Raw genomic sequence first — 26,973 nt, forward strand, 5'->3', positions numbered from 1 at the left:
TGACCTCTAGTAACTCTCCAGAAGCAGTGCATTGGCTAATTATGGTTAAGAAAAGCCACATCTCTTACTGAGCCTGGCCCTGGAGATGCCACTCTCCCCCGGGAGGTCTTTAGGGCCACACAGGACGGTGGCTGCACAAGTTTGGTGGCCAGTTTGATCTCCACGGCTCCCTGGACTCCCTGCTTCCTGTATGCACTCGAGAAATCAGTGTCTGCTGAGGGCTTCCTCGGTCAAATTCAGCTCAGGCTTAGGGACCGCTGGGGCTGCGGGGCAGATGGCAGAGCCGACATGTCTGGGATCTGAATGCTCCTGCCCCTCGTGATCGCAGCATTTCAGAGCCGGAAGTCTCCCTAGAATTCTCCCCAGTCCACAAGACTTGCCAGGCATGGATAGAGCTATCTCGGAGCGCTGAGGGCCTCCCTGTGGCAGGTGGCAGGAATGTGCTGTGAGCTTCCGGGACACGGGCACGGTGTCCTTCTGCAGGGCTCTGCAAACCAAGAGTGAGAGGCCTTAGGCTGACCTCACCAAGACCCACAGCGAAGAGAGAGGAACAATGTGTGGGTGGGAGATTCTGGGGAGCCAAGCCGACCAGAAGAGAAATGCATGACTAAGTTCAGGGAGGGAGGCAGAGAGGAAGGGTGGGGGTGGAGGAGGCCGCAGAGCAACACAAGAGGAGAGATCCCCAGTTGGGAGGGTAAAAGGGGACGGGGTGGAGGGCTGCAGTGAAAGCAAAGGGCCAGCAGTGACCAGAAGGGGTTTTAGAGGACATGGAGGTGGACGGGGTCTCAGCTGAGATAGTATTTAAGGGTGCTCTTTGGTGTAAAGGTGCTCCAGAAACGACTGGGTAAGACCTTTGAAGGTTCTCCAGAAAGGATTTTGAGGCGTTGGAATGAGTGGAGGGAGGGATAAAACTATGAGACCCAGAGTGTCATGGGGAATGACACCACCAGGGAGAGAGAGGACAGCATATGCGAGTGGCTTGGACTCCCCAAGGGGAGTAGCCAGCTGTGATGAGGTGGGGGGCTGGAAGGCAGCCTTGGTGGTGGGAACGGATGGACCTAACTCCAGGCCACAGGCAGAGGTCCAGTTGGATGGATGGAAAGCGAGCCAGGGAAAATAGTAAAAGGCTGCAGGTCTGGTTCAAGGAAAGGATTTCCAGGTATATGAGGACAAGAACAGCCAAGGGGACTCTAGGGAGAGCAGCAGATAAAGGATAAAGGGGTCTTCTGGGAAGGCAGGTGCAGGCTTGGGGAGAAGACTGGGGAGGGTGGAGCAAGGCCCTGGGCAGGCTGGCAAGAGGGGAACCCAGCACTGGAGCTAAACCGGGAGGGGAGCCCTGACTCTGGAAGCCAGCTGTGCACTCCAGGGCGGGGAATGATCCTGCTGGGTCTGTTGCCTGAGTTCACTTGGGCCTGACAACCAGCCCAGGGTCCCTATCTGGGATTTCCTGGGGCCCTTACTGAGGACTGATAGGAAGTACACAGGATGTCAGGTGGAAGCCCCTCCAATCCAGGCCCACGTTATTGGACTCAGTCAACATGCCAGTGTGGAAACAGATCTGAGATCTCGGCTCCTGAACTAACGGAGCTGAGTAGGGCAAGGCCACTGCCCTTCTGCTGCTCTTCAAAAGCCCAGAGAACCAGGATCCCTTTCACAGGCTGGCCCCTCCCAAAGGGCACTTCTGTGGTGATAACAAGCCCATGATGATGTGGACACCCCTGATTTACAGGCTCTGCAGGGAATTCTCACCACCATCTCACATTGCCAAAATAAAGAGAGCTCCTCTCAGAAACACAGAAGCGTGATGGAAACCTACACTGCCACAGAGAGCACAGGGGACTTTCTGACTTGGACCCTTCCCCTTGCTGTTGGCCCTGGGGCTTCCCTCAGGCCCTTCCTCCTGCCTTTCAGACCCACTGGCCACAGTGTAGTTCATGCCTCCACCTCCCCCACTCCCCCAACACACACACACACACACACACACTCGGACCACCTTCAGGAAAGCAGGAACCATGAGCCCAGGGAGGAAGTGGAGCGACGAAAGCGCTTCTCTCCTCACCATCTCTCCTCCAAACCCCAGCACCAGCGGGCAGAGGGAGAAGGGACCACAGTGCTGAAATAGTAACAGAACACAAGAGGCAAGGGGCTCCCATGCACATCCTTCTGTCTTCTTCTGTAGTTCCTGGGCCGCCCCAGCTCAGTCTCCAGGAGCACCCTGGCCAAGGCTTGCTCAAGGTCAGGAGCAGCATGAGGCTGAGGCCCATCCCCTGCTCTAGGAGGAGGAAGCAAGTTCTTGCCATCTGAGCTGGAATTGCAATGGCAGCAGTACCTCCAAGATGGAATTATAGTTCTCAGATGGCATTCCATCTCGGGGTCACAAAAGGACATCATAGATTTCTGTGGACTATATGAGACATGACAGACCCCCCTGTATAAAATCAATCAGTCTGCCCTTCACCTTTCATTAATTCAGAAGAATTTACTGAGCACCAACTACAAGCTAGGCAGGGTCCCTGCCCTCAAGGAGCTAAACAGACTAGAGGTAAGCACAGAAACAGACAGAAATCCCGTGTGACCAAGCTGTGCCAGTGGAGCGCTCGGAGTGCATTTTCATGTCTCAGTACACTGGGGACGGCCTATGCAACACAAAAATACTGAACTCGTGTGTTTCTGCTTCTGAAATAGTACACGAATAGTTCATGAGAAAGCTGAAGGGAATTACAGAATGATGTACAGTCAGCCCTTGTTCATGAAGAACAAAAAATTCTAGATGTCTGGGCTGGCTGCAAGGCGATAAACGGGAACTTTTATATTCTAAGGATTTAGCTTCCATTTGCAAAGAAAAATGTTTATTTCTTGCAGTATATTTTTGTGTCTTTGGAGAATGCTCTGGCTGCGGATGTTTGCGATGGGCCAGGGATATAAAGTCGACACCTGGACACTGGGGCTGGTTGAAGCCCCACCCACATGAGTCAGAGAAAGGCAGATCCGCCTGGTGGGAGGAGCAGGAGAGAGTGGGAAGATCCTGAAACAAGGCAAAGCCTGGGCTCAGCCTTTCAGGACACAGGCTGCAGCAGGAAGTGTGAGGAAACGGACTGCTCCAGCACACGCTGAGTGGGAATAGGGAAAGGCAGGAAGATGCGCTCAGGTGAACTCCAAGTTTGTTTGGTCAGATTATCTCCTCCTGTGTCTCGTTTTATTCATCTATACAATGGGAACAATGATGCTCTCTACCTCAGAGATGAGGTGAGGATTAAATAAGTTACTACATGGCGAGCACGGAGAGCAATGCTCTAGTAGGTGCTCAATAAATGTTAGCTTTTATTGTCATTAATTTTTTTCTCGGGGGGAAGGGGTGGCAAATAATCCACTATAGTCATATCACATATAAAAGTATTCTCAGTGGTTTCTGTAAATCACATTTCACTTTGCCTGTGGGAAAAAAAAGGAGATGTAAATTATTTCAAATAGACAGGCACATACTTTAAAATATTGGGTTTATTTAAAAAAATCAGCACAGTACAAACTGCCACACAAATTACTTTATACTAGCAACAACAGGTGCTCCAATTAATTCAAGTGTACATATTTAACTCCCCAGGTTAAACACCTTGTAATTTACCTTGAAGCTCTTTACATTCTGAAGTTATATAAAATTAAGCAGGAAAACATTAACATTAAATGAAAATCAATTTTGCACAAATAAGTGTGATCAAGCAGCTTAAATCACCTGAAATTCTTGTACTTCAGGGAAAAATCCCAGATGACAGCACTGGACGGGTTATAAAGAGTTCCCTTATTCCCTGGGGGCGTCTCAGGCATTCTTTCTGTACGTTTCCTTCACTGAGCCTCAGGCTGCGAATTGAGAGAAAGTCTTTCCAGGCAGTGGCCTGATTCTTACGCACATTCCGTTTCTTTTTCTGAATTCAGAGTTTCTGAAAACACAGGCTTTTCTCCTGGAAAATACGATCTGTAAGATGTTGGAGGACCAGGCTATGATGGTTCTTAAGTTTCTTCCTTTCTCTGGGGAGACACAGAGGTCTTCGCGCCATCCATCTGTTCTCTACTCCCACTCGGGGTTCCTTTGTGGTATGAAATAGAGACACTTCTGACCTCATCGGAGACGGAGTGAGCTCTGTACCTTCACCCAGGCACAGCAGAAGGCCTGGTCCTCTCCTGATTCCTCAAACTTCCTCTGAATCCAGAGAAAGTTTTTTATACCAGATTGTGTCAACACACAGCAATAAAATATGCTGAGGAACTAAAAATGTGAAAATCACCTAGGAATGGAACGTTGAAGAAATGTGTGTCTATTATTGTGCACTGACAGCCAGGGGGCTCCTGTTTGTAATAAACTGCAGCAGAGCAGAGGTTTGGCAGCACAGCCAGACTGTGCTCTCCCTGAGTCTACAGCCTAGTAGGGCCAGAGGTCCTGACAGGAAATCGCCAAATATGCAAAACAGGGGCCCAGTGATGGGACCAGCTAGTAGCTGCACTTGTGTTGGTATCAATGCCACCAAGGGTTCAACAGCAACCTGAATCCCTGTGTGAAATATACGTATCGATTATCTTTCAAAACATTTTCATCACCAAACTGAGCCAGAGGAATGAACATCGTATTTCAATAGGAAAAGTACACATTCTGAAAATATTGCCATAATCCAGTTGTGTTGCCTGGGCACTGATAAGTGTGATATGTTGCATCATACATTTCCAGAACCATTGCCATGACAAAAGAAAATGCAAAGTGAGGATGACCTCCCCGGCACTGTCTTCCTTTCAGTGGGCAGCACCTTCTGGACCTGGATGGACAGCTGAGGATGAAAATTTCCTGTGGGCCAAAACAAAGGGTGGTGCCATCCCTTCTCCAGTGTGACACAAAGGGCCTCGCCTCGGAGAGCCTTTATGTAGCAGCCTCTAAGAATTCTGAAGTGAACACAGCTTCTGCATAATCTTCGCACATATCCTGAAGTTCAGCAGCCACAGCACCCAGAGCTTCATCTACCAGCTCTTCTGAAAAGCTGGAAGACAAACAACACAACTAAAGGTATGTACAAGGCCAGGCGCGGCGGCTCACACCTGTCATCCCAGCACTTTGGGAGGCCAAGGCAGGCAGATCACCTGAGGTCAGGAGTTTGAGACCAGCCTGGCCAACATGGTGAAATCCCGTCTCTACTAAAAATACATAAAATCAGCCGGGCGTGGTGGCATGCATGCCTGTAAACCCTGTTACTCAGGAAGCTGAGGCAGAAGAATTGCTTGAACCTGGGAGGTGGAGATTGCAGTGAGCAGAGATCATGCCACTGCACTCCAGCCTGGGCAACAGAGCGAGATTCCATCTCAAAATAAATAAAATAAAATAAAGGTATGTACAGCCATATATGGGAGCCATTCTTTTACTCAGCTGCGGAAATTAACAAGTCAATTCTGAAATCTAAATGGAAATTCAGAAGGCCAAGAACAGCCAAGATACTTTTTTTTTTTTTTGAGACGGAGTCTCGCTCTGTTGCCCAGGCTGGAGTGCAGCAGCACCATCTCAGCTCACTGCAAGCTCTGCCTCCCTGGTTCGCACCATTCTCCTGCCTCAGCCTCCTGAGTAGCTGGGACTACAGGAGCCTGCCACAACGCCCGGCTAATTTTTTGTATTTTTTTAGTAGAGATGGGGTTTCACTGTGTTAGCCAGGATGGTCTCAATCTCCTGACCTTGTGATCCGCCCTCCTCAGCCTCCCAAAGTGCTGGGATTACAGGCATGAGCCACCGTGCCCGGCCAAGATACTTTTGAAGAAGAAAAACAAGGTGAGAGGCCCTGCTCTCCTAGACAGAAGGGATGGTGGTGCTTAGATCCCAAAGTCCTGCTAGAGGGACGGGCTTAAAACATACACAGGATGGACTTCATCCTCAATGTGTTTGAAACCAGAGGCGACCAGAAACTAACCAGCTGCAACCTAGCCCCACCTCTAATAGCTGACTGACTGGCCGTCGGAGGAAAGGGGTGTGCCTTCTCTGTAGGAGACGGGGGAGGACACTAGGGGACTCTGCACGGGTGCGCCTCTGTACACACACAGACACGCACACACACACCCCTTTATTTTCTGAACAGCGCAAGCTTCATATCTCCCAAGTAGCCCTACAAACAAGGACATTCTCTTAAATAACTATGGTACAATTATAACAATTATAAAATTAACATTGATACAAAACTATTATCTATTCTACAGGCCTGTCTATCTACAGGCCTTATTCAAATTTTGCCAACCATCCAAATAATATCCTTCAAAAGAAATGTTTTGCTAGTCCAAGATTCCAGTCTGGGATTCCATGTCGCATTTTGTTGTCATAGCTCTTTAGTCTACTGTAATCTAAAATAGTTCTTCAGTCTTTCTTTGCCTCTCATGACCTTAACATTTTTTAAAGAATAAAAGCCTTTTTTTTGGGGGGGGCAGGGAGAATGTCCCTCAATTTGGGTTTTTTCCTTAAGATCAGATTCAGGACATACGTTTTTGAAAGCGATGCCACGGAAGGATAGTGTGTCCCTTCAGTGCACCATGATATCTATTTGATATCCGTTAATGATGTCAGTTAATTTTGCATCACTGGGTTATGGTGATGTCTGCCAGGTTTCTCCCTTGTATGTTTTCCCCTTTGTAATTAATAGGTATGGTGGAGGGAGATACTTTGAGACTATGTAAACTCCTGTTTCTCATGAAATTCACCTAAATCAATTATTACAGGGTTGCCAAACACGGATTTTCTACTTCCATCATTCCTTCTCCATTTAATAGCTGGCATTCTACTGTAATGAAAGCTTTCCCTTCTCCTTTACTTATGTATTCATTCCTATCAGTTTGGCCTTATAGATTCTTATTTTATTGTATAGTTTGTAATCCATTGCTATTATTATATATTTTGATGCTTGAAAATGTCCTGGATTTGGCCAGTAGGCGCCTCTTGGGAACTCCTGTGAACTCTCGACATGTCCCCATCCTTCTTTGAGCACTTCCTTTCTAGCACAGTATGTCTGAGGCTTGTCTTACATTTTTCCAGCCCCAGCCTTGTAGTCAGCCATTCTTCCAAGAAGCCCTGGTGCCTCTTCATCTGGTGCCTCTTCATGCAGAACGGTATTTAGAAACCAAGATGTGGGTACCGGGTGTGCTCACTGCTACTGGCACCTCTGCTTCTGGGCCTTCTCAGCAGACAAACTAAGAAACACCCTGTATCTATTTCTACATCTATAAAAAACCATATATTCATCCCAGCCTTCCCCTAGAAACCTTGCTCCCATTATTCACAATGTACTTACTTATTTGACCAATCCTAAAATATACACAAAGTAGTTTTCAACTGTTAACCCATGCCGCTGTATAAAAGAAACCTACAAACAGTTCTTTTTGTCTTTAGCCAGAGGTATAGAGTCAACATACTGTGTTCAAAAGTTATTTAGGCTTCATTCCGTTAATGTGATTACATTATTTATTTGAAATACAGTTAGGTTCATGTTTCTGTTTGTATTCAACTTAAGGCCCCCTCCCCATCCCTGTTGATTAAAGGGGATGTATAAGAAACATTAACATGGTTTCAAAAGTCACAGTTACACAAAAATAGTAAATGCAGATAAGTTTCACTCCCCCTCTCCTACTCCTTCTACCCCATTCCCACCCAGTTTTTGTTTTTTCGCTAATCTGACAATCTTTTGTCTTTTAATTGGCATGTAAGGTCCTTTTTCATTTAATGTTATTCTGATATATTTCAGTTTATGCTTCTAAAATAATAGGTATTTTCTATATTTGTCTCTTTGTTCTCTCTTCTTTCTTGGTTTCCTCTACATTTTGTAATTTTTAAACTACATTTGCTCTTCTCTGTTGACTTGGACATTACACACACTTTTATGATTCTTTAAGTGGCCACCCCAGATTACAACAAGTATCCACGACTTGACATCTAACATTAATTGATATTCTTACCTTTTTTCCCATACAATGCAAGAACCTTAGAATATGAACTCTATTGCCTTCCTGACTTATATTGTTACTGTATATTTTAAACGTGTGAGTACACATACATACACATCCATAAAACTTCAGTATTGTTTCATACAACCAATATTCACTTTAACCTACCTATTTACCTATTTTTAAAATTCATGCCTTTCTATATTTCTGACCTTCCATCTGTGACTGTTTTCTTTCTTCTCCCAAAATACCCTTTTTAATATTTCCTACAGTGAAGGTCTACTGCTAATTTAGCTTTGTTAGGAAACTCTTTTCTCACCTTGCCTTTTGATGTATCTTTCACTGGGCTTAGAACTCCAGACTGGTAGTTCTTTTCATTTGGAATTTTAAAAGATATGCCAGGTCTTCCAGTTTCCACTGTTTTTGTTTATCTTGATTTTTCTTCCTCCAGCTGATTTTAAGATTTTCTCTATTTGTGATTTTTCAGTAATATTAAGTATGGATTTCTTTTTATTTTTCTTGCTTGGGGTTTTTGGAGCTTCTTGAATCTATGGCTTGATGTCTTTTGCTACTCTGGGGAAGTGATGGCCATTATCTCTTGGGATGTTGTTTCTGACTCGTTTTCTCTCCCTACTGACCTGAGATTCCAACAACACGTTAGACCTTCTTACCTCCTCTATGTCCCTTTCCCTCTCTTCTTCACTTTTCATCTTTTTTTGTGTGTCTCTGGGAATCAATCTGGATATTTTCTTCTGTCCTATGTTCCAAGTCTCTAATTTTTTCTTCTGTTGTGTCTAATTTGCTATTGAGCCCAACCAATGAATTCCTCCTTTCAGAAACTTTATCTTTCATTCTAGAATGTCCATTTGGATTTGTTTAGTTCCCAGTTCTATGCTGAAGTTCTAATTTGTGTCTTTTATTTCTATGAATGCACTAGGCACAGTTATTTTAATGTCTGTGTCTGATAGCTCTAATATTTGTATCTGCCGTAGGTCTGTTCTTCTTATTGTCTTGTCTCTCTGTTGCCTGGTTATTTTTCACCATATACTAGACAATGTATTCAACAATCATAGAAATAAATTGATTCCTAAGATGATGTTATTTTCCTCCAGAGAAAATTTATGTTTTCTAATGCATGGTGCCTGTGGGGCAGTAACAATCTAGAATCACCTCAATCCAATCCGAGATAATTTGGAGCTGAGTGGAGTCCCTGAGAAGGCCTATTTATATCCAGGTCACCTGTACTTCCAGAGTGCAATCTTTTAGGAGCTCAATTAAAAGTGAGGAAAGTTCACCAGGACAATTCCCCCACTTTAGCAACCCGTGAATTCCAACCTCTGTCCTCTGATTCCAGCCTCTGTCCTCCGTTCTGAAAAGGCTGTCAGAAGTGCTGCTCATCTCCCTACAACCTGACTATCCAGTGCTCAACAAAGGGCTAACCTCCCCAGGGCTCTGTCTTCTCCAGGACCCTGGCCCAGTTATTCTTCATTACCTAGTTAACTTCTTGATGCCTTCAAGAATATAGGTTTTATTTTTAATACAGCTTTTCTATTAACAGGTATCCTCAGTGGGAGAGGTGGTCCAGATTACCAAGTGCGTCATCACTAGAAGCAGAAGTGATTACCTCGTTTTTATATTTGCTTCACTTTCTATATTCCTATCACTAATTTATACCCAAACTGTGAGAGAAATATAAGGGTACTTCCGCTACATTCCAACACGTTAGGTACTGTATCTGTTTTTCTTCTTCTTCCTTCTTTAATCTTCCCCATTCTGCATTTCCCCTTGTGGAACCATCCCCGCTGGAGTGCTCTTTCCCACTAATCTGGACTAGTTCTTTTCTATGCTCACTGAAAAATCTTGTCCTGGAAAGGTTTTTGCCATTCTTCTGGAAGTTCCATGGTAGAGTCTAAGTTTACTAAAACTCAAGTCTTCCTCTTTCTTAATGTACATCTTGCACTGGTAATTTAGATCTTCCAGTAGTATGTGAACTAAATTTTTAAACACTTTGCCCACCTGAAAATGTGTTTTTGTTTGGAGTGCAGTGGTGCCATCTCAGCTCACTGCAGCCTTGATCTCCTGGGCTCAAGCAATCCTCCCACCTCAGCCTCCTGAGTAACTGGGACTACAGGCATGTACCACCATGCCCAGCTAATTTTTATTTTTTGTAGAGAAGAAGTCTCATGTTGGGCTGGTATCAAACACCTGGGCTCAAGCAATCCTCCCGCCTCAGCCTCTCAAAGTGCTGGGATTAGATGTGAGCCACCATACCCGGCCCTAAAAATGTTTCTATTCTATCTGCCCTTATCTTTAATTGATAATTTATCTGAGCACATAATTCTAGGTTAAATCTTGGAAGTAGGCTCTAATATCTTCTAGCTTCTGGTGTTGCTACTAAAAACAATATGCCATTCTCATTTCTGATTATTTGAATGTGTACAGTTTTTACCCTCTGGAATCTTTTGTCATCTTTCTTTTCCTTATATTGAGGTGCTCAAATTTCCTTTTCATAATGATGTGCCATGGTGTGTTCTGTCCTATTCATTTATCCCTTCACTCACTCACTCACTCACTCACTCACAAGTAGACAACTGATGAATCCTTTCAATCTAAAGACTAACAGCCTTCTGGGAAATTTTCTTATAGCATTTCTCTGATAATTTCCCATTGCTCCTTTTTCCTTTTTCCCACATTCTGGAACTCCAGTGATTCAGATGTTGAATCTCCTAGAACGGCTTCTAATTTTAAAAATATTTTCTTCTCTATTATCTAGCTTCCTGTCTTTTTATTCTACTGCCTGAGACATCTGACATTTTCTTTGGATCCTTCCAGTGAGTTTACTTGAGCCATCATGTTTTTAATTTCTAAGAACTTTCTTTTCATTCCCTGAAAGTTCCTTTTTTATAGTATCCTGTTCTTGTTTCATGATGTAACAGTTTCACTTAGCTCTCTGAGAATATTAATTCTAGTCTGTTTTTAATGTTTTATTCTTCTCACTGTATTGTCTGCTTTGCTTCCTCAGAGTGCTTATCTGATATAATAGCCTATGTATCTTTTATCAAATATCTGGTCATCTCAGCTGTCCGCTCATTTTCAAGAATAAGAATGTCAACCAAGCCTCCTATTTCCTGGCTAACCTGTTGATACAGTTTGTATATTTGTTCCCGCTCAAATCTCATGATGAACTGTAATCCCCATTGCTGGAGGTGGGGCCTGGTGGGAAGTGTTTGGATCACGGGAGAGGATCCCTCATGCTTTGGTGCTGTCTTCATGATAGTGAGTTCTCATGAGATCTGGTCATTTAAAAGTGTGTGGCATTCTCCCCCACCCCTTGCTTGCTCCTTCTTTTGCTATGTGATGTGACTGTTCCTCACTTCGTCTTCTGCCATGATGGTACGTTTCCTGAGGTGTCCCGAGAAGCCAAGCATATGCCAGCACCATGCTTCCTGTAAAGCCTGCAGAACTGTGAGCTAATGAAACCTCTTTTCGTTATAAATTACCCAGTCTCGGGTATTTACAGCAATGCAAGAATGGCCCAATACACCTACATCCATGCATTCACAAGCATCTGATGCTTCTAATTCCTGAGTCTCAACCAATGTTCTTTACAGATAAACTTGGTTCTTGCCTTCATCCTCATTAGGCGCTTAGCTTTCTCTAGCCTGCTAAGTCAGTCACCATTGTCTAACTGCTTTATGGCTTCCAAATTTTTATTGATATTTCTTGTTTGCTGTCATTGATGGTTTCATGTGTTTTATGCATTCTTGTAGTGACATATAGTGGGATAGAGATATAGGAAGTAAAGAGAAACAAGTACATTCATCTGTCCTTTTCAACCAGAATTCACTTGATTGTTTTTCAAGCCAGGAATTCTTAAGAGTTTGCTTTCAATAAGAGCACTGTCACCTTAAGCCTTTCCTTTCATATCACTCTTTTATTTGCATTCAGTTTATATCACTTGCTCATGCTAATTGCTGGAACAGTGCTTTTCTTCAGGTATAAAGAGGAATAAAGACATTAAAAGAAACGAAAAAACTCAGCTTTCTTCTTACCCAAGAGGCTTTAGATGAAGTCAACTGTCTTTGGATGCTTTTTAAAGATCTGATCAATATAACTCTCATCTTTGGAATATTCAAATTATAAACTAAAAAAGAAGAGATAGTGGCTCATGCCTGTAATCCCAGCACTTTGAGAGGCTGACGCGGGTAGATCACCTGAGGTCATGAGTTCGAGACCAGCCTGGCCAACATGGTGAAACCCTGTCTTTACTAAAAACACAAAAATTAGCCAGGTGTAGTAGCCAGTACCTGTAATCCTAGCTACTCAGGAGGCTGAGGCAGGACAATCACTTGAACCCAGGAGGCAGAGGGTACAGTGAGCTGAGATCATACCACTGCACTCCAGCCTGGGTGACAGAGTGAGACTCCATCTAAAATAAAATAAAATAAAATAATAAAAAAAGAAGAGATAAAAACAAGACAGAGCTACACTGTTCATATGCACTGTCACTTGGGGTCAAAGAACAGCAGAGGAAAACATTGTAAAAATCCAGGCATATTTTAATAGCTCTGTCCTCTACATTTTAACCTGTTATTCTCTATAGCCTGAGAGATTTTCCCTACATCCACCTAACAACTGTGAACAAAATGTGTCATTTGATCAGGTGGTAAGAACACACAAGGAACATTCTATCTTCCTTGGCTTGCTTTTGGATTTCCCAATATCCCAGTTAGCCTAAGCGAGCCGGACAGATTACAAGAAAATGAGTACATATGCTACAGGAGCGCGTGTTAACAAAAGGAAGCAAGTGGCGTTTACTTCTTCTCTTCTCCCAGATAATCTTTCAGAATACATGCGAAGACAAATTTGTGTCTCTACCAGAACAAAGCATCTTATATACTTTGAAGGGTACTATCATATATACCAAAGAAAAGTCTCAGGACTTCAGGGTCAACCTGAGGGCTTAAACACAAGTGATTATCCCTGATCCCACCCAAAATCCCACTTAAATACAAGGAAATAGATAAACAAATACATAAATCTACAAAAAGAGACGCACATGGGTGAGAAATGTCCAAGATTTTCAGAAGATAAATGCACACAGAAGAATCATAACTGATTTAGCAGCATAGAGGGACCTGAAACCTAAGAGTCTGTAAGTGGGGGTGGGAGGGATGCCAGGCAAAAACAAGCTGATTTGTCCTATAAAACATCGTGAAGGCTCAGGAAGTTAAGAGTGCTGACAATCATGAAGGCAGAGTGCAGTATGGGGTAGAAAATGAGGAGACTGGCTGAAAATTTGCAGAACAAGCAGTTGGACTGACACACTCCACCCCTATTCTGGCAGCTAAGTGACAATGCCTTCCTCACCCCCGCAAAAGAAGGAAGGTATATTCTTTGGAAAAAATAAACCAGTAAATTTAAATTCAGCCAAGTAATCAATCAAGTATGAAGGCAGACACTTTAACACTTGTAAGTTTCAAGAAATTTCCTCCAATACACAAAACAGGATATGCGCCATCAAAATAAGAGAGTAAACCAAGAAAGCGGAAGACAAGGGCATCAGAAAACCGGGAATCTATTACAGGGAGACGTAACCTAACACGAAGGGTGATGAGGAAGGGAAGCCCCAGGATGAAAACCATCCAGTAGATCTGGAGAGCAGCCGCCTGGACTCGGGTAGGAGGAAAAGGGGTCTCAGGAGAAAAAGTAAGGGTGGGGCCGAGTCACAGAGATTAACTGATACTTTTGATCCAGACAAAAATTATATTATTGAGAGGTTGGCTACTACATAGGTAAAGTTAACAAATATATAAAATAACAAGCAAATAAAAAGAAATGTAATCATAGTACACTACTATACTACTATATAAATGTAATTACAGTATACTACTTAGCTCAATGATGAAAAATAATCTTGCATGTTTGTAACAAGGTGATAACTTGCGAGGAATTTAAATGTGGGCCCTATTTAAAAAGAATAGATTTACACCTATCTTTTAATTATTTGTACATAACAAAAGGGCTACCCATTCTTCGAAATTTAGTAGCTACAGGATCTTGTTTTGTGACTCCACAAAACTACCTTACCCACATAAAGAAAGAAGGAGAAGGGTTAAAGAAAATGTTGCAAAATCAGAGGCCTGCTACTGATAAAAGCAAATTTGTCCCCACCAAGAACATTCCATGGTCATGGCTGTTTCCTGCCCAGGAATATTTTGTGTTCTCTGATGGGACAACATTAGCATTAACAGCAACAGGAAATCAGCTCTAACTGACTCCTGAGTATTGTACTTCTATTGTTAGGGGCCGAATGTCTGTGTTTCCTCCATATTCATATGTTGAAGCCCTAACCCCCAATGTGGTAGTATCTGCGGTGGGACCTTTGGGAGATAATTAGGTTTAGATGAGGTCATGAGGGTGGAGGTCCCTCAATGGGATCAGTGCCCTTCTGAGAAGAGGAAGAGGCCACAGTTCCCTTTCTCTGTCACTTGAGGACACAACAAGAAGATGGCCATCTGCAAGCCAGGAAGAGGGCCCTCAACAGACACTCAATCTGCCATCACCTTGATCTTAGACTCCCCAGCCTCCAGAACTGTGAGAAATACATTCTTGTTTAAGTCACGCAGTCGATGGTATTCTGTGATGACAGCCTGAGCTGACTGGGACCTTCTGCCTAGGAAAAGAAGGCTGCAGAGCACCCCGGTGGATGGCATCGCCTGTGCTGTTTTACGGTTCCCTGTGTCTGAAAATAGAAAGCCTGTCTCCTAGCCCAAGAACAACCACTGAAACTCCAGGGCCCAAAAGCATATGGAATAAGACCTTGGCTAATGCTTTCTCCAGCTTTTTCTAAGTCTAAAATTTTGCATTTGGTTCCTAAACAGAGGACCGTAACATTTTACTGACCTTTCAGCTATCAGCCACGGGTTGAAGGAGCCTACAGCCTCATGAGATATGATCCGAAGGTACTGCTCAAAACGACTGCAGTAGTCACCGATGCTGTGCCGCATACCCGGTGGGACAAAGAGGGGAGCTTGGCCTTCTTTCTGTTGAGAATCTTCTGCTAGGGAGAGAAGAGGGGCCTCTCTTTTCTCTGATCCTTCCTCTGTTCCCACACTTTCATCCAGGGAACTGAGAACAAATAAAAATGATGAAAGCATTCAAGATCATCTGTAAGCAAGGCTAAACTGTCAATTTACCCTCATGGTTTGATAGCCAAAGGCTCATCTTGATTTCTCTTTCTCACAATGAACAAAACTCAACATCCTAACACCACGCATTGCTTCCCCTTTTCACGGAACCAACCCTCAACATGTGGGAATATCTGTCCCTCAGACAACAGCATTCTTAAAGCAAATCGTGCAGTAAATATCACTACAACCCACATGTACTGATGTGATGCTTTCCACATTAAAAAAACAGCTAAATGTTATTGAATACGGAAAAGCTCCTTAAGATGCAACACACTCAATGCCCATCTTGTAAACATGCTATTTACTCAGCCATCTTGGAGTTTGGCAAGATCTTGCTCAAAGGAAGAATTTCTGTCTGTCTTATGGGAACTGAAAGAATTCAAAATCTAATAACATCAAAGGTGACTGACTAGAATGAAATCAGAAAGTGTCTTTGCCACTTACTTGCCATTACAGGGCCTTTCTAACATGATGTTCACGGCTGGATCCTTGCGATCCACTGTCTTCGTGATTCTGATTGGATGAGGAGACAGAGGCTTTTCACTTATCGCTGAGATGTTTTGGTCTAGAAAAGGAGGGTCATAAAATGACTGCATATAAAGAACAGTTGGTGTCCATTCTAAAGCTGTCCTAGTGGCCAAGAACCTGAGAGAAAGTTACATGGACATCTCTTAAGCACGATAGGGTTGGCTAGCAGTGCAATGGGAAAATGCTCATTTTAAATGCAAAGGTGAATTTATATGTTACAAAGAAACCAATGAGGAATACGTTTTAAGAAATAATGAACTTGCTCTGAGGAAGGTTTCTTACGGAGGTCTATGAAAAGCCCCAGGCTACATGGCTTCCATTAGGACCCAGCCACCCACTCAAGGAGTCTTAAGCAATTGGGTTTTTTAACCTTTAAATGCTTTGATTACTGAAGAAGAAGAAGAAGAAGAAGAAGAAGAAGAAGAAGAAGAAAAAACACTCACACCTGAACACTTAATTAGTTGATTTAATTTGTCTCTGGGCAATGCTGAAAAAATCTGCATGATGATTGTCAAAACATTAATTTATTAACTATAACTTGCAGGCCTGACAGCTCTTCTGAGTTTCAGATTATTTATAATTTTAAATGTATTTCAAGTGTAGGAAGAAAATTTGTCCTTTTCTTAAGTAGGGAGCATCTATATGTCAAGCGACTTGGCTCACATTTATATGCTTATGATTTCTTGCTGTCAGACAGAAGTACGATGTAAGTCAGCTTTTGTAAAACTATTACTGAGAGTGCAATCAAATTTTCAATTGTTCTCAGAGGGGATAACAGACACAGATACTGCACAATGAAAAGATCACTTTAAATTGGGTTTTGTGATGAAATTAAACAAACAGAACAACCAGAAATGGGACTCTTACTACGATTCCATGATTCCAGAATGTGTCCAAAACCTCATTTCAGTTCTTAGTGTCCTAGAGAGCTCCTTTTAAATGCATACCTAGACTCTCAGCAGAGTCACAGATAGTGACTAATAATTTAAATCATCCTTGAGAAAAGAGAACACTAAGTCCTCTGTAAGACTGTCTTCTACATGATGCAACCTAACTTTGTGGCCAGTGGCCAAACCATCAGGGAAACGAATTGCCCTCCAACCTTTACCTTTCTTCTGCTTCCACGCAGGAAGATGCTAAAATGCCCACGGGCTGACTTAACAATGATGAAAAGGGCCCTTGCTGGGCCAGTCCCGTTCTAGGCACAGTGAGGAACACACAATGACAAACTCTCTGCTTTCAAAGAATCTGTGGCTTAGTTGAGAGAGATGAGACACCTTCACAAATACCTCCAACACATGGTAGGACATGCCAGAAAGTGCTATGGGTGTTCACAGGCCAGGAAGGGAACTAAGTTCCAGTGCAGAGATGCCAGGGAAAGCACAGGCCGAGTAGGATCATTGAGCCTGGCCTTGAAGAACGGCTTGACTGTTATGTGAGGATGAAAATGGAGGCTGGAGGAGGATTGAGGGGAAGAGAGAACAACAGAAGCAAAGCACAGAGCACTTGAAAACAGAGAGCATACAAAAGGTAACACATTCGTGTTTCGTTTAGATGGTTCATCTTTTGGTCAAAATTTGAGAGGGAGAGTACTTTTTCTAACACAATACCTCCAAGTCCTATTTTCCATGATGACATGCGACACAGGCTGCTGTGGTAAACCTTCCATCCCCCATTTCCTTTTGTCTTCATGAGGGTAGTACTCACGGTGCTTACATTCCTTAGAGGTAATGTTTAACCACACTTTACTCTCCTTCTTTTCTTGAGTAAGGCAGTAACCAATAAGCACGAGTCAAATAGAAATTGAGTAACGTTTCCCAGCCAAAGTGGTGGCAGTAACCTAGCCATTGCAGCCCAAATACATATATATACATTTTGAAAAGCGGAGGAGAAAATCAAGTCTTTTCAGTAAATGGAACTAGAACACATGGACATCCATTAGGAAAAAACAAAATGAACCCCAACCTCTACCTCAAATCACAGGCAAACTTTTATGCAAGATGGATCATAGACCTACACATAAAACTAAAACCATAAAGCCTCTAGAAGAAAATAAGAGAATCTCTTCCCACTTAGGAGTAGGTAAAGGTTTCTTAGGTCATAGAAAGCAAAAACCACTCAAGAAAGAACTGATGTTAGACTTTATCAAAATAAAAAATGTCTGTTCATAATAAAACATTTTTGGAAATAAGCAGCTGAGCCTCTTATTTGTAAAACCTCTATCTAAGGAGACTGGTTGCTGCCGGGGTGGGAGAAAGAAGAATGGGAGTGATGAAAATGTTCTAGAATTAGTTGCACAACTACGTGAATGTACTAAAAACGAAAGAATTGTACAGTTTAAAAAGGTGAAATTTAAGTATGTAGATTATCTCCTTAAAATTATTTTAGAAAAACAACAAAACAAACAAAAACATGTATCTGGAAAAGAACTTGTATCCAGAATACATAAAGAAGTTCCATGACTCAAAAAGACAAGCAACCCAAAAAAAAACTGACAAAAGATTTTGGACACTTCACAAGGGAAGATATACAAATGCCTAATAATCACCTGAAAAGGGGCCAGGTGAGGGGGCTCATGCCTGTAATCCCAGCACTTTGGGAGGCCAGGCGCAGTGGGTCACGCCTGTAATCCCAGCACTTGGGGAGGCCAGGCGCAGTGGCTCACACCTGGAATCCCAGCACTGTGGGAGGCTGGCCACAATGGCTCACAGCTGTAATCCCACTTCGGGAGGCTGGGCGTGGCAGCTCACACCTATAATCCCAGCACTTTGGGAGGCCAAGGTGGGTGGGTCACCTGAAGGCAACATGGCGAAACCCTGGCCAACATGGCGAAACCCTGTCTCTACTAACAACTAAAAAATTAGCTGGGCGTGGCGGTGCACACCTGTAGTCCCAGCTACTTGGGAGGCTGAGGCAACAAGAATCGCTTGAACTCGGGAGGTAGAGGTTGTGGTGAGCCGAGATTGCACCACTGCGCTCCAGCCTGGGGAACAGTGAAACTGTGTCTCAAAAAATAAAAAAAAAATCACTTGAAAAGGTTCTAAATATCATTATTCACCTTCACCAGGATGGTTACCACAAAAAAGACTGATGACACCAAATGTTGGCAAGGATGTAGGAAACAGGAGCAAGGCCGCTTTGATAAAGATTTGTCAATTTTTTATGAAGTTAAACACAAACTAATCTAATGATCTGGCAAGTTTGCTATTAGGTATTTATCCAAGAGAAAAACTTAAGATATACACACAGATTACACACATGAATATATTCATAGCAGATTTATTCCTAATAGCCCAAAATTTAGGAGCTGAAAGAACCAAGGAATAGATCCTTCCCTGGAGCCTCCAGAATGAACTTGCCAACACCCTGATTTCAATCCTTTACGACTCACTTCAGATTCTGATCCCCTAGAACTATAGGAGAATAAATTTGTGCTTTAAGCCACCAAATATGTGGCTTAAACTTGTTACAAACTTAAATTTGTTAATAACAGCAAGAGGAAATAAGCAACACAGATTTAATATATTTATGACATAAATATAGTATTTATAAAACACTATGGTGAATGAAAGAAGTCTAGGCAAAGGAGTACACACCGTATGACTGCATTTATACGAAACTCTAGACAATCAAAGCTAACTCAGAAAGTACAGTGGTTGCCTACGTGGCGGGGCATGAAGGAACTTTCTGAGGTGATATGTTCTATGTCTTGATAGGGGTTTGCATAACAGACATGTATCCAGTTGTCAAAAACCACCAAATAGCATAGTTAGGATCTGTGCATTTTATCACCTGTAAATTTTATCTTGAAAAAAAGGGCCATAAGTAAATATTAAACTCTAGTTGATAATAAGCATGCTGAATATTTAGGGGTAAAGTGTGCTGATATGTGCAACTTTCAAATGCAAAGATAAGATGAATTGATGGATGGATAGAGGGATAAATAGGTGACAAAGCAAAGAGAGTGAAATGTTAATTGTAGAATCTAGAAGGTGAGTATAGCAGTGTTTATTATACAATTTTTTCAATTTTCTGTATGTTTGAAATTCTTCAGAATAAAATGTTAGGGGAAACATGGGGGAAACACTCACCATTGTTTTCTTCCTGCATCCAAAGTCGAGGATCAGCATATGCGATTTTATTATATCTTTGACGAATGGACTCCTGGTATTTCTTTAAAAAAAAGAAAAAACTTTAATTTATGAGAAAAAATGAGTTTAATTACAAACCAGAACTGGTAAAGACGTAAAAGTTCAGCAGACACAACTGATACGGACGTACTGCCGGACACGGGCACCTGTCAGGCCAGGAAGTAATTAGTTCATGAGACGAAGTCTAAAATAAAATGAAGCAATTAGCATAAAGGCAATCTAGCCCAGCACTGGCCACTAGAAGCTGCTGCGGTGAGGAAATGTTCTATATGTGCCCTCTCCAATACAGTAGCCACTAACTACTGACTCCTTAGAGTGTATTTAATTTTCATTAATTTGCAGTTTAATAAGCACCTGTGGCTAGTGGCTACTGTTTTGAGCATCCCAGGCCTAGACAACTATAGCCAAGGGGAGATTTCAAGACTGGGGTAAACTGCGGATCTTTAAACTTTCAAATCCAAAAAAAAAAACAAACAATTGTTTTCCCTCTAATGTTTCTATCTAGCAGCAAAGCAGAAATTAGATTTAATCATGGTGCGATGAAAAAGAAAACGCTGAATTGAGTAGTCAGGAAACCTGGATTGTCGTTCTGGCTCTGCCAGGATTTTTTTGTGACCTTGGCCATGTCACTTACTTCCTTATTGTACCTCATTTTCCTGCACTGAATAATCCAGGGGTTAGGCTGGGTGAAGCAGTATCACGGAAATTGAAGAAGATAAAATTATCTGTGATTTGATAGGATCACACTCCAGCTGGGAAGAGGAGGCAACTGAATAGTACATACAAGCTGACAGATGCAAAAGCCTATGATTCCATTTGTGGGCCTAGGCCCTGGTCTCAGGGGCTTTGGAATTACACATCAGTGATATCAGGGGGATAATATAATGGTCACTTACTGGATTACATGGCAAGCAGTGCGCTGAATACTCTATGCCTCTTTTTATCCTTAAAACTCCCTACTTATCAGAGGGGTTGACGATACCAAGGTCATACAGTTAGTTGGCAATACAGCAGGGATTTAAAACTGGGACTGTGTGACTCTGACAGATGAAGCTGCAGAAGCATGAGGAGAAATTGCACTCGGCAGAGGCCAGCCCCTAGCAGCGAACCAGACCCGGAGCCCCAGACCTTACTTCCATCTCTTCCATCCGGCGCATCATGATCTCCAGATCTGGGCTATCCTTGCTGTCCTCAACGGTGGCTAAGGTTTCAGACCCCAAGATCTTAGCATGAGTCACAGCCCAGAGCTCATGGGCAGAATCTTCCAAAAAATCATCAAGCTGACGAATGTTGTTGGATTCAAAATCAACAGCTGCAACCTACAAGATGGGGTGGGGTGGGGAGGAGAGGCATGAGGTGGATTAGGGGTGGGAAGGCGATATAATGAAAACAGAAAAACATAAAAATTATTGTTAATCATAATAAACCAACAACACACAGATCCAAATGGCAGAGTTTCTATGGTAAAACAAGATTCTCCTAAGTCAGTAAGTATCAAAAGCAATAACATCAGAATGATTTTTATCACAGTCATTTAAATGACAGCATTAACCAAGTAATACCATTATTATCCATGTAAATTATCATTATCATCTGTTTTTCCAATTGGTAGAACAAATATCTTCTTTTTGCTACATTCAGGAGAATGCCCAATATTTTACAGGTCACACATTCCAGAGGATGTAACTATTCTCTTTTGGTGCAGTGCTTCTGTGAAAACGTCTGCTCATACGACATCACAAAGTTCAGGATTCTTTGTCTTTGAAACTCTGTACCTATCATCTGGGAGAGCTCTACCAGCCTTTCTTGACCTGGTGTGTTGTACATTCAAAAAGCACTTTCCAGTTTCCAAAGCAATTTTACATGCTCTGTATTTCTCTTGATTTGAATGCATGTTTATAATCTGCCCTGAAAGAGGCTTTTGCAAAGAATGTTTGCTGGGGGAATTAATTATATCAGGCAATAGGATGAAATATTTCTAGAATTAAATTCTGGTTCTGCCCATTCATAAGCCTGCAACTTTGGGCAAGTTTACTTGACCTCTCCGGGCCTCAATCCTCTCATGTGTAATATGGAAATAATCTTGTATTTCAGAGCTGTAGGGATTTCATAACAGCTTGCATGTTGAGACACTTAGCATAGTGCTCGGCATGAAATAAGACACTCAATGAATGATTACAGCTACGGCAATTTAAGAAACCTTTAATGATTCACAGAAGAAAATATGTTAATGGCCAATAAAGATAAGAAAAAATGTCCAACCTTCGTCACAGTTAAAGAAATAAAAATCAAACTGAATAATCAATATAATAAAATTACAAAAAAATCAAGAGACAACCAATAATGCTTGCATGTGTGTATTTTCCATCTATAAAGAATGGAACACCAAAAATACTATGTCCCATTAAAAAAGATAAGGAAGGTCTCAATGCAATGATACAGAAAGAGCACAAAAATATATTATAAATAAAGAAGCAGAGTATAGAACAGCATACGGCACCTGCTTGTGGGGAGGTATAACTTTTCATATACTTCTTCTGAATTATTTAAAATTTTGGCCATGTGTATGTATAACTTTTAATTCTAAAAGAACTCATACATTTTGGAAAAATATATATTTCATGTGCAAGTTTAGTTAATGACAACAGTAGCGCAATAGACAGATACGTTATAATGGTACCTTTACAAGAGCTTTTTCCTGATATGAGAGATAATCTTGCCTATAAGTAAATCTACAGAAAGCTGTATTTTGCTTGCAAATGTCTCTTCCATTTTAAAGATGAGAATATTGAGAATTTCTGTTCAAGGTCTCCCAGCTCTTTTATAAGTTAACATAGTAAAAACAGTTTTCTTCTTCACCATGCCAACTTTGATGAGTTTGTTTGCTTTTGTTTGTTTTCATTCAGTTCTTTGTAAACACTGACTCTTGATGGTGCTGCCTGGAATACTCTGCAGTGAAGCTGCTATTTAACAACAGCGCAGAATTCTAAATACTACACAGAGTAACTTTTCTGTTTCAATAAATTGTGTTAAACATCATGTAATGCCTACAAAACAATTCTAATATACAAGGCTGATCATTCCTAGTATATTCAAACATGTCTATTTCACTGCCAGCATTCATAATCACTTCATTTTCCTTTCATATTAAAGTGCAGTATAGAGTGGCCTCTCTGGGTTAAATGTTAGCCTTACTATTCCTCTAGAAAAAAATATATATCATTTAGTGGCCAAGCTGCATAAAACACCAAGCCATAACAGCTGAATTTGTAATGGCCAAGTGTAGGCTTTTAGCTTTCAGTCTTAGAAGTCTCACCTCACATCAGATTATGTCATAAAACCTTGGTACGATAAAGTTATAATCACAGAAATTATGAAAATATGTTACAGCTGAAATATTGCTTAATAATCAGAATAGGGACACATTCTTGAAATCTACCTTCTTCCTGCCCCTAAGGTCACTGGGCCAATGGAGCTTCATTCCAATTTCCTTCTGCTCTGAAACCTAAGAAGGAAGTTGGAATGAAGCTTCCTTTCCTTGCTCTGGGCAATTAAAGCAATAAATATCTTTCCAAACTCCACAAAGATTAAATGGATGCAACTTGCACCTTCTGCTCTGCAGCTCTAAGCCTAAACAAGGCAGAAACATTTCTACAAATATTAAAAACAGGTCCCCCAGAGGAAGAGTACAGAGTGGACAACAAGAAAATGTGTTTTTATTTTTCTCAAATGTTCTCATTTTTTTCCTGGGTCACCTTTTTCTCTCTGCTAGGCCAGATACTGGTCACATATTAGGCACTCAAAACATGCTTGCCTAACAATAAATATTAGGCCCCAAGTATAAAGAAAATTAGGACAATAATGAGTGAAACTAGGCTGAATGAAAGGAAATGAGGGCAGGCAGCCATTCTTCTGCCGCAGGCCATCAACATTCAGGGCCACACAGGGCACCCCCACTCTGTGATCCGGAGGAGGGATAGAGCTACTAACAAAAACCTGTGGCTCTAAGATATTTGTGCTCTGTTTGCAAGGCTGACCTAAGTCATAATACTAAATATACACTGGGAGAATTAACATGCCAAATGTGAAAAATAATATTCATACTTCTTGAGTAGGATAATCTAGTGTTTGCAAAGTAATCTGTATTTCATTTTCATTACAACTAAAGACGTTATCAAGCAATAATACCAGAATGCCAATATCACACAACGCATACCTCCTGTGCAGGCTGGGCTGTCACTGTGTTTACTGACGAGGCATCTTTCAAATGAATATTTGCTTCTGTAGTAGAATTGATTCTCTATTAAAACAGACAAATACATTCATGGAGTATAAAAACATATAGCTCCTATTAGTACAAATGAATTCTATTACCAAAATGACTTGTGTGGAACTATTCATCAGCTTTTGCTACATTAAGCTTTTTGCAGCAATTCAAAGCACTTTGTCTTCATGGAAACAAATGCCATGTGTTGATCTTGGCTTTCCAGCCTTTTTCTTCCCTCAACTCTGTAAACATTGTCAGAATAGCTGCATGCTTTATGCAAGTCATTCAACTTCTCTGTTCCACAGTTTCCTCAATGATAAGATGAGGAAGTTGAACTACTTGATTTCTTTTTTTTTTTTTTTTCCAGCCACTCTACAGCTCAAGACTACTTGATTTCTAAGAGTCTTCCTAGTTCTATGCTACTGAGATTTCCATGGACTCTAATACAAATTTAACATTTCTCTAACTAAAAATAGAGAAGTTCAGCGACCTGTTTAGGGACCCCGAAATGTCATTCATTCCATTTAAATTTATAATATTCTTCTGTGGCCTCATCTAGTCATACACACAAGATTGTTTCTATTTACAGGGTGGAGCTACAGGGTCTGGCTATAGAATTGAGCTTACTGCTTATGGGAGGATGGCACAACCTCTTGGTGATACCATCTATAATTTCATCCTCAAGAAAGTACTGGATTGTGCACAGAAGCTGTCCTAACATCTCTCTCCTTTGGAAAAATAGAGCTCATCATTCCAAACCACTGAGGTGAAGAAACACAGCATTCCAGTGAAAGCTGCTAATGGAACACTAACTTCACCAACAGATCTATTTCATTCGGAACAGGGATTACAATCCCAACTTGTTTCCCAAACTAAAATCTCAACTTTCTCAAAAGGAGGAGTTTCCCCTTGTCCCTTTATCTCTATCCCTTCTCCACAATGGAGGGCATATCAGTAGTGTGTGGTGGTCTGGGGGTATCTTCCAGCTGCCACAGAGACACTTAGCCCTATAAAGGATCAATGAGACCTCTGCAGCAACTCATTTTAAATCCAGAACTTCCAAAAAGCAAGCAAATGAAATGAACTAGATAGATTACCTGGGCCTTGACCAAGAGAGGCTTCAAACGATCCAGAACTGCCTCCTCTACCTTGTCTGCTAACTGGGTGGCAGAAACACTATTTAGAAATAAAATTGAAAATTAAAATCAAAGGCAATAAAATATCCTATTTTGCATATTTATTTGCCACTCCAGGTGAAGGGAAATAAAATGACCACGAGCTTCTCTAACCGTTCATGGCCATACCGATCTCCTGGGGATCTTGTGAAAATGTAGACTCCAATTCAGTTGGTCTGAGTAAGGCCTGAGAGTCTGCATTTCCAACAAGCTCCTAGGTGATGTGACAGTGCTGGTCCTAGGCCTTACTTTATGCACAGGGATTTAGGGAACATCTGAAGTGTGTTAGGCACTGAGTACACTTTAAAAAAATAATGCTTGCCATTAACAGCTAAAGAGAATAGTAAACTAAACAAAAGAAACTAATTTTGTTCCCTCTCCAAATCCCACTAAAACAACCGTAGAGTTAGCTTTACACCCACAAGGATAAGGAAGAAAAAAATGGTGCTGGAAAACAAAGGACAAAAGTGATAACTAACTTAGCTGATCTGAGAAAGCTGACTTCTCCCATCCAAGTACTAACCAGGCCCGACCCTGCTTAGCTTCCGAGATCAGACGAGATCGGGCGCATTCAGGGTGGCATGGCCGTAGACAGGAAGTTGACTTCTAGGGCCAGTAGTGGGAAAAACTAGAACCCACACAATTTGTACTGCTGACTTCGGCACATGACTGGTAGTACCAGGTACATCTAGGCCCGGGCTAAGCTGGGAGGGGGTGGTTTAAAAACTGACAACAACAGCCAAATGATGTTTGAGAAATTAAGACTCCTAGATCCCTTTCCCTACTTCACACAACTATACAGCTGCCTCTTTCCAACTCTAGGAGAAGTCTGATGGCTCATTCTCTGTGTGAGGGTCTCTTGACTAGGGGCACCCAATCACAGTTGAGGCTGTAGGTACCATACTGAAAAGAGGCGGGGGTCACGTATGCAGGCTAAATGCTGTGTTATTAGACTCACAGCCCTCTTCCTCAACTCAGCTCTGAGGAAGCAACATCCTGATCTTACTCTCTGGGCCAAAGATCAGAAAACTTCTCTGGGCAGTCTGACGCAGGCCAAAGGAAAGACCTAAAGACCAATATAAGTGTCCTTAACAAACAGTCCAGGTGTTACTTTCATCAGATGGTGTTGGAATACCCAGATATCCATTAAAGAAAATGAATTTTGATCAGTATTTCATCTCATACACAAAAATTAATTCTAAATGGATCACAGACATAAGAATAAATGGTAAAACTATAAAACACTTAAAGGAAAACATAAGAGAAAATCCTTGAGACCCTAACATAGGCAATGATTTCTTAGCTAGTTCACCAAAAAATGACTAACCAGAAAAGAAAAACTGATAAACTGGTCTTAATCAGAATTTAACACTTTTAGTCATCAAAAGACACCATTACAAAGATCTATGGGCGAGCCATAGTATTGCGAGAAAATATCTGCTGCACACATATCTGGCAAGGGGCTCATATCCAGAAAATACAAAGAACTCAAATCAACACTTAAAAAAAATTCTAATAGGTAAAAGACTTGAACAGACACTTCATAATAAGCACTAGAAAAGGTGCCCAACATCATTCGTCTTCAAGGAAACACAAATTAAAACCACAAAGAGATACCACCACATTCTCACCAGAATCACTAAAAGACTGACAAGCTCAATTGTTAGCAAGGATGTGAAACCAACAGAAATGAACTCGCATGCACTGCT

At 41.8% G+C, this 26,973-nt stretch overlaps 1 protein-coding gene across 7 annotated transcripts in view; it reads right to left on the minus strand.

Annotated features, from left to right (window-relative positions):
- Nucleotides 1-3,281: 3,281 nt before the first annotated feature.
- The window catches only part of KIAA0753 (KIAA0753 ortholog), a 63,235-nt gene continuing 39,543 nt past the window's right edge, over nt 3,282-26,973 (minus strand). For 4 of the 7 annotated variants that reach the window (XM_054459490.2, XM_063655799.1, XM_063655800.1 and 1 more), the window contains 7 exons: nt 25,187-25,265; nt 24,039-24,122; nt 20,956-21,141; nt 19,763-19,844; nt 15,588-15,708; nt 14,857-15,081; nt 3,481-5,021 (listed from right to left, as the gene is read on the minus strand). In XM_054459490.2, coding sequence (XP_054315465.2) covers nt 4,904-5,021; nt 14,857-15,081; nt 15,588-15,708; nt 19,763-19,844; nt 20,956-21,141; nt 24,039-24,122; nt 25,187-25,265 — 895 coding nt within the window. In that variant the 3' untranslated portion in view covers nt 3,481-4,903. Of the gene's footprint in view, nt 3,433-3,480; nt 5,022-14,856; nt 15,082-15,587; nt 15,709-19,762; nt 19,845-20,955; nt 21,142-24,038; nt 24,123-25,186; nt 25,266-26,973 lie in introns of those variants that run through there. The other 3 variants (XM_054459493.2, XM_054459492.2, XM_054459491.2) reach the window with 3 other exon arrangements.

Source organism: Pongo pygmaeus, chromosome 19 (assembly GCF_028885625.2).
Source record: "Pongo pygmaeus isolate AG05252 chromosome 19, NHGRI_mPonPyg2-v2.0_pri, whole genome shotgun sequence".
In the NCBI taxonomy this organism is placed as follows: Eukaryota; Metazoa; Chordata; class Mammalia; order Primates; family Hominidae; genus Pongo; species Pongo pygmaeus.